This window comes from Oncorhynchus gorbuscha, unplaced genomic scaffold (assembly GCF_021184085.1).
Source record: "Oncorhynchus gorbuscha isolate QuinsamMale2020 ecotype Even-year unplaced genomic scaffold, OgorEven_v1.0 Un_scaffold_1581, whole genome shotgun sequence".
Taxonomy (NCBI): Eukaryota; Metazoa; Chordata; class Actinopteri; order Salmoniformes; family Salmonidae; genus Oncorhynchus; species Oncorhynchus gorbuscha.
The window spans coordinates 20,001-32,339 of NW_025746316.1; the positions used below are offsets into that span (position 1 = coordinate 20,001).

At 46.4% G+C, this 12,339-nt stretch overlaps 1 protein-coding gene across 1 annotated transcript in view; it reads left to right on the forward strand.

The window, feature by feature from the left end:
* Window positions 1-12,339, forward strand: part of LOC124023307 (neogenin-like) — a 117,031-nt gene that overhangs the window by 10,394 nt on the left and 94,298 nt on the right. The window contains 2 exon segments of the mRNA XM_046337819.1: window positions 687-962; window positions 3,226-3,376. Coding sequence (XP_046193775.1) covers window positions 689-962; window positions 3,226-3,376 — 425 coding nt within the window. The 5' untranslated portion in view covers window positions 687-688.

Consider the following 12,339-nt stretch of genomic DNA (forward strand, 5'->3'; position numbering starts at 1 on the left):
CCTCTCGCTCTCCTCCTCTCGCTCTCCTCCTCTCGCTCTCCTCCTCTCGCTCTCCTTCTCTCGCTCTCCTTCTCTCGCTCTCCTTCTCTCGCTCTCCTCCTCTCGCTCTCCTCCTCTCGCTCTCCTCCTCTCGCTCTCCTCCTCTCGCTCTCCTCCTCTCGCTCTCCTCCTCTCGCTCTCCTCCTCTCGCTCTCCTTCTCTCTCTCGCTCTCCTCCTCTCTCTCGCTCTCCTCCTCTCTCTCGCTCTCCTCCTCTCTCTCGCTCTCCTCCTCTCTCTCGCTCTCCTCCTCTCTCTCGCTCTCCTCCTCTCTCTCGCTCTCCTCCTCTCTCTCGCTCTCCTCCTCTCTCTCGCTCTCCTCCTCTCTCGCTCTCCTCCTCTCTCGCTCTCCTCCTCTCTCTCGCTCTCCTCCTCTCTCTCGCTCTCCTCCTCTCTCTCGCTCTCCTCCTCTCTCTCGCTCTCCTCCTCTCGCTCTCTCTCGCTCTCTCCTCCTCCTCTCTCTCTCGCTCTCCTCCTCTCTCTCTCGCTCTCTCTCGCTCTCGCTCTCCTCCTCCTCTCGCTCTCGCTCTCCTCCTCGCTCTCGCTCTCCTCTCAACGCAAACATGCTTATGTGTCATCAATGCAACAGCAGAACAGAAATGAAAAACATGAACTTTTAACACCAACCCTCCTCCCGCTTCCTCCCCAGGTATGCCCCGGTTCTCCAGCCAGCCAGCAGCAGCCAGCATACGCCTGGGAGACAGCCAGGTTCTGGCCTGCGATGTCAACCCAGACCTGGTGCCTTTAGCCCGGTGGGAGCGTGAGCGTGAGCCCCTGGAGCTGAGCTCTAGGCTGGTGCAGCTACCCAACGGAGCCCTGGTGGTGAGCAACGCTTCGGAGGCCGACGCTGGGCTCTACCGCTGCATGGTGGAGAACGCTGGGCCCGCCAAGACCAGTGAAGAGGCCCAGCTCACAATACTGCCAGGTAATACTATAGATACTATATAGCTCTACATACTGCCAGGTAATACTATAGATACTATATAACAAGGACCGATCTAGACGTCTGTAGTGCGTGCAATAACCTTTCTTCAGCATCTCTGCTTTGGCAGAGGAAATAAAAGGTACAGTAATTGTAGAATTAAGCAATAAGGCCTTAGGGGATGTGGTATACGGCCAATATACCACGGCTAAGAGCTGTTCTTATGCAAGACGCAACGTGGAGTGCCTGGATACAGTTTTTAGCCGTGGTATATTGGCCATATACCACAAACCCCCAAGGTGCCTTATTGCTATTATAAACTGGTTACCAAAGTCAAGTAAAAAATGATTTTGTTATTCCCATGGTATACGATCTGATATACCATGGCTTTCAGCCAATCAGCATTCAGAGTTCGAACCACCCAGTTTAGAATTAAGAACGGTATCTTACAGCATTCAATCGTTAGAATTGTCAGTCGTTTCCCTGTTCCTTTCTCTGCTGTTGTCATTCTAATGGAATCTAGAAAGAACAAAACCCTGTCCTGAAACACTTTCATCAAAAGGTTCAACGTTCTGGGCAAAGACACAAAACATCCACATCAAATTAGATATTTTTCTTGATCAAATAACATGGAAAACAACCACTATTTGTGCAGTATTAATTTACCATCCTTTCAAACCACTTAATGTAAATGTACATTACTGTGTTGTACATAGGCTGGTCCTCTAGGGTTGTACCTGTAGACTTTCTATCACCATGAAGAAAACTATGTACACTACAGTAATTGAGTACATTGAGACATCAAGTGGTGTGTGATGATGTGGCTCATCTGGTAGAGCATGGTGTCTGTAGTGTACTATGGTTGTATCTGGTATGGTGTCTGTAGCATGGTTGTCTAGAGCATGGTGTACTATGGTTGTATCTGGTAGAGCATGGTGTCTGTAGTGCTATGGTTGTATCTGGTAGAGCATGGTGTCTGTAGTGCTATGGTTGTATCTGGTAGAGCATGCTGTCTACAGTAATATGGTTGTATCTGGTAGAGCATGGTGTCTACAGTACTATGGCTGTATCTGGTAGAGCATGGTGTCTACAGTACTATGGTTATATCTGGTAGAGCATGGTGTCTACAGTACTATGGTTGTATCTGGTAGAGCATGGTGTCTACAGTAATATGTTTGTATCTGGTAGAGCATTGTTCCTGATGTGCTATGGTTGTGGGTTGGATTCCCACAGGGGACCAGTATTAAATGTATGTGCTCACTACTATTAGTTGCTGTGGATAAGAGTGTCTACTAACATGGAAAAGGACTTAATTGACCGTTTCAGTTTTCACATAGAAATAAGTTGCATTTGCAAAGTATTTCAAGAAACTGTAAAACGTATCATGCAAGTATTTTTATATTCCACAAGTATTATCATATTAACTGTTATCAGACAGTTATGAATGCTGGTAAACACTCAAATACATTCATTTTTAAAAATTAAATAAAAAAATCACAAAATTAGTGCAGTGGGCCTTTACTAGTCCTGTATTAGCACCCCGATTATAGACATCTTCAGCTCTGGCACAACAAATAATCTGCATCCACTTCCCCCGCCCAAACTACTTCCCGCTGCTATGTCTGTAGACTACTAGTGGCCGATACTCGGTGCAGACCCCTCGTGGTCAGACATTACTGCCAGTTGAACACATTGAGAGACTTGTACATGGTCTCCTCCACTCAAGTCATTTACCTCCAGCATGAACACATTTGACCTGGCCTCATGGCGAGAGAGAGAGAGTCAGTTAAGAACAAATTCTTATTTTCAATGACGGCCTGGGAACAGTGGGTTAACTGCCTGTTCAGGGGCAGAACGACAGATTTGTACCGTGTCAGCTCGGGGGTTTGAACTTGCAACCTTCCGGTTACTAGTCCAACACTCTAACCACTAGGCTACCCTGCCGCCACATTGAAAATTAATGCAAGGGAATTTCAACTAATTTCTTGAAATGACCCCCCCCCAAAAAACAAAAACAAAAATCTTAAATTAATTAAGAGGTTATTAATTAAGAGGTTAATCATACCTTCAGAGTCACTGTCTTTTCGCCATCTCAAGGGGTTAACATTGGGCAAAGCAGTTCAGCCAGTTGGGTGACCTCCTGAGTGGTCACCAGAGGTGTTGTTCATTTTACTGATCCAGATCAGATCTCACGATGGGAGTCTTTGGAAGTGAGGAATGATGACACACGTTAACCAGAGGTCAACCCTGTTCTTTGTTTGGACAGAAACCGGAGAGGAGAGAGAACTGGAGTTCCTGGTAGAGCCACTTCCTGTGACCAAAGTGGTGGGGGCCAGTTTGCTGCTGCCGTGTGTGGTGACGGGTTATCCAACACCCTACGTCCGATGGATGGTGGGAGACAAGCTTGTTGAGGAGAGGTGAGTTGGACCCGAAAGCCCTATTCTTAGATAGGATTTTAAAGGTGTATTCCTTGTGAACCCATTTCTTCCAACTCAACAGTATAAATCAAATGTCTCAAATGGCTGTAAATGACCTCAAATGGCTGTAAATGACCTCAAATGGCTGTAAATGACCTCAAATGGCTGTAAATGACCTCAAATGGCTGTAAATGACCTCAAATGGCTGTAAATGACCTCAAATGGCTGTAAATGACCTCAAATGGCTGATGACCTCAAATGGCTGTAAATGACCTCAAATGGCTGATGACCTCAAATGGCTGTAAATGACCTCAAATGGCTGTAAATGACCTCAAATGGCTGTCTCACTGGAAATACTTTTTTCATCTCATTGCCATAAGTTACTTTGTTTATATCCATCCATATTAGCACAGAAATCAAGTTGTGTTCATTTGTAGTGTTTGAATCAATTTGATGATTGAATCAGTCATTTAACATGTCCGTAAGGTAGTGTGACTATGTTCCTCTAGCCTTCAGACGTTCCTAGTCACACTCCTATAGCAGTACCAGCTTCCTTTGTGTCTTGTGCCCAAAGTGCAAACACTTAAAGAGCTGGCGCCTGTACCCCGAGGTGTTAACGCCACGGGCCTGAGTTTCTGAGCGCACCACCGACGGGGCCAACAATACTGCCACTTAAGCAGGGAGACAACAAGGTTGGGCTGCCAGCAGTGTCGGGGAGTTCAGAAATTTAAACCCCGGGAGAGTGTCACACTCTTAGCCCTCCCCTGGGAGAGCTGTGTCAAACCAAACCCCTTGGGAGAGTTGTGTCAAGCCTAACCCCTTGGGAGAGCTGTGGATCAAGCCTAACTATTTGGGAGACCTGTGGATCAAACCAAACCCCTAGTAAATCTGTGTCAAGCCTAACCCCTGGGAGACCTGTGGATCAAGCCAAACCCCTTGGGAGAGTTGTGTCAAGCCAAACCCCTTGGGAGAGTTGTGTCAAGCCTAACCCCTGGGAGACCTGTGGATCAAGCCAAACCCCTTGGGAGAGTTGTGTCAAGCCAAACCCCTTGGGAGAGTTGTGGATCAAGCCAAACCCCTTGGGAGAGTTGTGTCAAGCCAAACCCCTTGGGAGAGTTGTGTCAAGCCAAACCCCTTGGGAGAGTTGTGTCAAGCCAAACCCCTTGGGAGAGTTGTGTCAAGCCAAACCCCTTGGGAGAGTTGTGTCAAGCCAAACCCCTTGGGAGAGTTGTGTCAAGCCTAACCCCTGGGAGACCTGTGGATCAAGCCAAACCCCTTGGGAGAGTTGTGTCAAGCCTAACCCCTGGGAGACCTGTGGATCAAGCCAAACCCCTTGGGAGAGTTGTGTCAAGCCAAACCCCTTGGGAGAGTTGTGTCAAGCCTAACCCCTTGGGAGAGTTGTCAAGCCTAACCCCTGGGAGAGCTGTGAGGACAGAATAGCTAACAGAGTGGCTATGTGGCTGAGTTAACCCTTGTATTCATTTTCATTTTTGCACGGTCTCTATACACATTCACAGGACTCTACACACTGACACACACACACACATGGTCGAGTTCTGGCCAATTCCAAAGTTCCCGCCTTGGTTTGTGTAAGGTTTACCTGGTTACCACACAGCCGTGTTTTCAGTTTGTCCCTTCCGGTAATAAGTATGTAAGTGAAGGAGACAGGCTAAGAAACCGAGACGAGAGATGAGAGCTCATTATTTTGGTGAAGAACGTTGTCTCGCACATTTTATCACGCCTCTTCTGAAGTTCAGCTTGACAAGGACATTGTCTCCTTCTAAGGAGAGAACATCTTCAACGTAGTGTCAGACACTTTCATATCAGCCTCTGTCTCAGTCCTGGTAGAGTTGACTCTCTCACTATCTTGGTATATTGGTCTTGGATGCAGTGTGTCATTTTTGAAAACTACAGCTGAGTGTGGCAGACTGATAAAAGGAGAGTTGAGTTAAATATTCATTACAATAGATGTTCTTCATTGCGCACATTCCAAATATCATTGTGGTACTCTGGGATGGGGGGTTGAGAGGGTGCTTACATTGTTAATTAGAGCTTGTGCTGAACAAATGGGAGGTCCTCCTTTCTTACCCAGGCCACTTTACCCAGGAACACGCACAGCCGTGTGCTGAATACATTAAGTTAGGCCATTCTAACATTGTAACACAGGATTGACAATTAAACAACCGCTGGCAGAGTGGAGATCTGATCTTGTTTCTCCTTCAGCGCGTCCCTTCCCTCCCAGGAAGACTTCAGAGGAAGAGAAACCCTGTCACTTTGTAATAATTGGAACGGAGGGAGGAAAAGAGGAGGGAATCCGTACTGAGCCTCATAATTGGTCGACTGTATGGAACCGTATTGCTATCAGAGCTGTTGAAGTAGACTATGAATCCCGTATCTCCCATGACAGGAAGTTTATGGAGATGTGTGGAGATGGCGATGACTCGGTAAGAGGACGATGTTGATTTATGTTCAAGTTCTGGCGGTGACACTCAAAGGTGGTTGACGTCTCGCTGCGGTAGCATCTCTGGCCTGATAAAAAAACAGTTTATAGGATGAGTCAGAGAGAATATGTTTTAAGATGGAGAGTTGGAGGGAGAGGGATCTACAGTTTCTCTACAGGGACTCCTCTACATGGTCTCCTCTACAGGGTCGTTTCTACAGGGACTCCTCTAAAGGGACTCCTCTACAGGGTCGTTTCTACAGGGTCTCCTCTACAGGGTCTCCTCTACAGGGTCTCCTCTACAGGGTCTCCTCTACAGGGTCTCCTCTACAGGGTCTCCTCTACAGGGTCTCCTCTACAGGGTCTCCTCTACAGGGACTCCTCTACAGGGACTCCTCTACAGGGACTCCTCTACAGGGTCGTTTCTACAGGGACTCCTCTACAGGGTCGTTTCTACAGGGACTCCTCTACAGGGTCGTTTCTACAGGGACTCCTCTACAGGGACTCCTCTACAGGGACTCCTCTACAGGGTCGTCTCTACAGGGTCTCCTCTTGCCAGTCTGTTTCTTAGAGAGGTCTGGAGATTCATTCTACTCAACAGTGGTTGTGAATGAGCAGTTTCTCTACAGGGACTCCTTTACAGGGTCTCCTCTACAGGGTCTCCTCTACAGGGTCTCCTCTACAGGGCCGCCTCTACAGGGTCTCCTCTGGCCAGTCTGTTTCTTAGAGAGGTCTGGAGATTCATTCTACTCAACAGTGGTTGTGAATGAGCAGATTCTCTACAGGGTCTCCTCTACAGGGCCGCCTCTACAGGGTCTCCTCTGGCCAGTCTGTTTCTTAGAGAGGTCTGGAGATTCATTCTACTCAACAGTGGTTGTGAATGAGCAGATTCTCTACAGGGTCTCCTCTACAGGGTCTCCTCTACAGGGTCGCCTCTACAGGGTCTCCTCTGGCCAGTCTGTTTCTTAGAGAGGTCTGGAGATTCATTCTACTCAACAGTGGTTGTGAATGAGCAGATTCTCTACAGGGTCTCCTCTACAGGGTCTCCTCTACAGGGCCTCCTATACAGGGTCTCCTCTGGCCATTCTGTTTCTTAGAGAGGTCTGGAGATTCATTCTACTCAACAGTGGCTGTGGTTGTGAATGAGCAGTTTTTCTCTTATGTCGGTCACTGAGAGTCCTCCTTTACAGGGCTTATGTCGGTCACTGAGAGTCACTCCTTTAGCTTATGTCGGTCACTGAGAGTCATTCTTCAACTTTAGCTTATGTCGGTCACTGAGAGTCACTCCTTTAGCTTATGTCGGTCACTGAGAGTCACTCCTTTAGCTTATGTCGGTCACTGAGAGTCACTTCTTTAGCTTATGTCGGTCAGTCTGTTTCTTAGAGAGGTCTCACTGAGAGTCACTCCTTTAGCTTATGTCGGTCACTGAGAGTCACTCCTTTAGCTTATGTCGGTCACTGAGAGTCACTCCTTTAGCTTATGTCGGTCACTGAGAGTCACTCCTTTAGCAGCTTATGTCGGTCACTGAGAGTCACTCCTTTAGCTTATGTCGGTCACTGAGAGTCACTCCTTTAGCTTATGTCGGTCACTGAGAGTCACTCCTTTCTCTTATGTCGGTCACTGAGAGTCACTCCTTTAGCTTATGTCGGTCACTGAGAGTCACTCCTTTAGCTTATGTCGGTCACTGAGAGTCACTCCTTTAGCTTATGTCGGTCACTGAGAGTCACTCCTTTAGCTTGTCAGCTGACATTTTTTTGATAGCTGGCTGCTAGAATAATTGACCAATCTAAACTTAGTAATCATGGTCAAATTAACGGCTGTGGCTCCCCCATTGATTTTGTTAGTCAGTCTCACTCGGATAACATATTACATTTCTAAGCAGTTATCCAGTTTAATTTCCTCCATCAGCTCAATATCACACCGTCTAGATTGCACAAGTTCAACCCTGATATCTCCTCCCTATGTTTTAGATGTGGCTCAGATGAAGGAACATTCCTTCATTCCACTTGGCAGTGTTCAAAACCACACGGTTTCTGGCAGGGGGTTTGAGATACAGGATCCTCAATTCATGGGGTTGCATTCCCTTTAGACCCGGAGGTCTGTCTACTGGGTAACTTCACTAATTCCAGTCTTAGCTTTATAGTTTGGCTTTGCCTAACAGAAATATTGCTAGCGATTGCCAAGAAATGTATTGCCTTGAAATGGATATTTGATTCCTCCCTGCCGGTTGCAATGTGTCTATCAGAAGTTAATAGTCGTATCCCACTGGAGAAAATCACTTACTGCTTGAGGAATAAGTTAGACATTTTACAGAATTTGGCAACCTTTTATTGACTATATGGAGAATCTCACATCATATTGATTGCATCTCTATGTAATCCTCACATAATGTTTCACACTTAATGTATAATATGTAGCCTACGGCAGGAGCCAAAGCTCGTTATGATCTAACGTCTCATTTTTTTATTTTGACTTTATTTTATTGTATATTTGTGTGTATTAAAAAAATACATGTATATTTTTATGTACACACGTCTGTTGTCTTGTAGGGTTGTCATTTGTTATATTGTCTGATATCTTTTTATTTTTGTTTTAATTGGAAAATGCAAAAATAAAAAAAATGAATCTTAACTTTTCTCTCCACCTTATGGCAAAATGTGTACAATTGCAAAAAACTACTCTTAAACAATATATATATATGTTTTTATCTCCGCTGGCAAGAGGGGGGTAGCCAACATGTTTTGATCGTAATTTTAGTGTGGGGGGGAGTGTGCACATGTGGGTCCACAGACCCAGACCACTGTGGGTCCGCAGACCCAGACCACTGTGGGTCCGCAGACCCAGACCACTGTGGGTCCGCAGACCCAGACCACTGTGGGTCCGCAGACCCAGACCACTGTGGGTCCGCAGACCCAGACCACTGTGGGTCCGCAGACCCAGACCACTGTGGGTCCGCAGACCCAGACCACTGTGGGTCCGCAGACCCAGACCACTGTGGGTCCGCAGACCCAGACCACTGTGGGTCCGCAGACCCAGACCACTGTGGGGCCGCAGATGAGCAATAATAATGATTACTGCTGCAGTCAGCTCTGTATTTACTCTGTTAGACGTTTTGCAACATGTAGCTGTTGCAAGAGCTGGTCATAACATATAACATGGTGTCTCTACCCTGATAATGTATAAGGGAAAAAGATGATGCTCAGTCTTTTACTTCTGCTACTTCTGCCTGTACATTCTAGCTCTGAGGTCAAATCAGTAGCATCTGCAAGGCTGTGTCCCTATGTAGCCCCCTGGTGGTGTGGATCTGCTAGTGTCGGGCAGTGGGATGAAGTCATGACAGGTGACCCTTTTAAAAGACGCTATGGGCAGGAGATAGCCTAGTGGGTAGGAGCGTAAGTCATGACAGGTGACCCTTTTAAAAGACGCTAAGGCCAGGAGATAGCCTAGTGGTTAGGAGCGTAAGTCATGACAGGTGACCCTTTTAAAAGACGCTATGGGCAGGAGATAGCCTAGTGGGTAGGAGCGTAAGTCATGACAGGTGACCCTTTTAAAAGACGCTATGTGCAGGAGATAGCCTAGTGGGTAGGAGCGTTGGGCCAGTAACCAAAAGCTGACAAGGTAAAATTATGTTGTTCTGTCCCTGAACAAGGCAGTTAACCTACTCTTCCCAGGTAGGCTGTCATTTTTAATAAGATTTTGTTCTTAATTAACTGACTTCCCTAGTTAAATACAAACAAATAAATAAACACTGTTCCCCGGTAGGCTGTCATTTTTAATAAGATTTTGTTCTTAATTAACTGACTTCCCTAGTTAAATACAAACAAATAAATAAACACTGTTCCCCGGTAGGCCGTCATTGTAAATAAGATTTAGTTCTTAATTAACTGACTTGCCTAGTTAAATAAAGGTCAAATAAAAACACTGATCCCCAGGCACCGATGATGTGGATTAAAACAGCCCCCCACACCTCTGATCAGAGGGGTTGGCTTAAATGCGGAAGACACATTTCAGTTGAATTCATTCAGTTGTACAACTGACTAGGTCTCCCCCTTTCCTTTACAAGTGAAGAAGCCTCGTTCCTAATTCTCTGACCCAGACACACTGAAGCTTTGTAAAAAATACCTATAGCCAAAGACATAAGATTTGCCATTAATCTGGTTTAAGCACTAGCAGGATGGTATGTTGCAAGTTGCGTGTTGAATATAAATTGATCTCCTCACCCCGTCTTGAATCTCCTACAAAACAGCCAGTCTTGTAGCGACTCTGAGTTGCCCGTCAATCAGCTCTGTACACACAAGGCCAACGATCATGAAAGAGACCGTCAGCTTTTGTTCTGGCAAATATCCTGCTATCACCTAATAGAATCCCCGGCAGTCAATAAAATGGATGAATAATGCATCACTGGCAAGCGACGGGGTTGACATTGCATGTAAATCATATGCCTCAAGCCTCTCAGAGCGGCTCTCTTCTTGTCTTGGCTCCCTCATTTCAATATGATTTGGTTTATGATATTTACTTGTGTATGACTGGTATTCAGCGGGGTAAATGTGTTTTTCAGTGGGACTGTAATGGGATGACTTTCTACCCTCTGTGGCTTTGGGAAGTCCTACTTCCTGTGCTGGAGTGTGGCGTTACCGGCGGGGGCGGCAATAGGACCTCATGGCTTCTGTGCCCCTGATCTCTCCCAGCTCACACTGTACCTTTTTATAATATACGGTCGTCTGTATCCTCCATGCTTTCCCCATCGCTGTCGTCGCGTCCTTGACATTCTCATTTTCTGAGCATTGTTTCTGCTCTATCAGAGTAGAGGAAATGACCTCCTCGCCTTTCCTCAAAGTTAGTGGCACACTGTAGGCAACACAGCCCTGAGTAAGTTCACCTGATAACCTGATCTTGTAGTAATCCCCAATAGAGGCGTGAATAGGCTTGGTGATGGACTGTAGCTGCTCAGACAGACATGATCATTTCCATCTGCTCGTTATGGGCGGCCGCTGGGTTGCCTACTGCTTTGTGCTAGTTAGAAGTTGGCCCAGCCTCATTGTACACTGATTACAGCACTATTGCTCACTCCGCCCTCCCCAACCTCTGATTGATTTCTAGTTTGCAAGACCTCCGTTCTCGATCCAATTTTAGGTTAATCGCTGCACTCTCCCTGCCGGCTCTCTTTAAAAATGATTTTTTTAAGAGGCCCTGAAAATTGACACAACATAGAAATATATAGATGTTAGGCAGCAGTTTTCCTCCACGTCTGGGAGAAGGCCCGTCAGACGCCACCTATCAATGTTAATGGGCTGTGATTTTCGCTCGTTCTTTTGTGCAGCGTCAGCATTAACAAGATTAACGGCGAGTCCCCGCCTTTTGCTAGCTCGCCGTTTCTGCACGGCAGATTTATAACCCACTTATTAAACGGGTTTGGAGCGTGCGTGGAAACGCCGTCGTGGCGTAACGCTCTGCTGCGGTGTTGGTGGGCAGGCACAAATCATGTGTCATCGGAACACAAAAAAAAATGGCTCCCTCACCTCGAGAGCTTAGGCTCGGAGAAGAGACTCATAAATGCTCATGTTATTGTACGTCCTATTAATACTGTCAGAATGAAACACATTGGAGGTCATTGATGGTTTAGCAACAATTTTTTGCATTTTACAAACTCTTTGAATGAACTTGGTCCCTGATTTAAAGTTTACAGTCACTTGTGTTTCTATTACAGTTGGCCAGTAACACATACCTATGCTTGATTCTTACCAGAGTTCCGTGGCTGTATCTGTTATCGGATTGGCTGTTTCTCACTGCTGCTAGAATGATCTGTGAAGACTTGGAGTGACATCACTGCCATGTTAGTTGGGACAACAGACAGACATGCTATTCTCTGCCACTGGAGCTGAGGAGAACTCTTTACAGTCTGTCTGTTTCGTCTACACATCCCAGACATGGCTCTCTCCCCCATGGCATCCACTGTCCTTACCCTGCACTCAGTTACCAATGACATATACAGGGCCTTCCTCCATACCCTAACCTTGCCAGAAGAACATTCCTCTGATGTGTGTATTTTACGTAGGTTGCGAGCTTTGTGATACGCTAATCCAAAGACCGGTACACCGTCGTCTCAGTGCTCTGGTGAAAAGCAAATCAAAATAAGGTTTGCAGGAGTAGTTCCATCTTAGGGCCTTGTGGGTTTCCATTACGAGACGGAGGAAAACAAACACTTTCATGGATGACTCATTCAAGAGGCCATGCCAAGGCTGGGTCTTTTCGCATTCATTTTTATTTTACGTCTGTTCTTATACCGCTGTTAGCTCAGAGCCGTCTAAAGCTGGCTTGTCCTCGCAGTTTCCCCACAGATCAACAGATGTTATCTGTTTGCATAAAGAAAGCACCCATCTACAACCCCGATAGGGGCTCTCAAATGAAATGGAATGTTTTCTTCACCCCTCCACCCCCAAAAGCTCTTTCCAAATGCACCACAGTGCCGATTGTGCCCCAGCCAAAGAGGGAGGTTCAGCCTGCTTTCTCCCTGAGTGCTAAC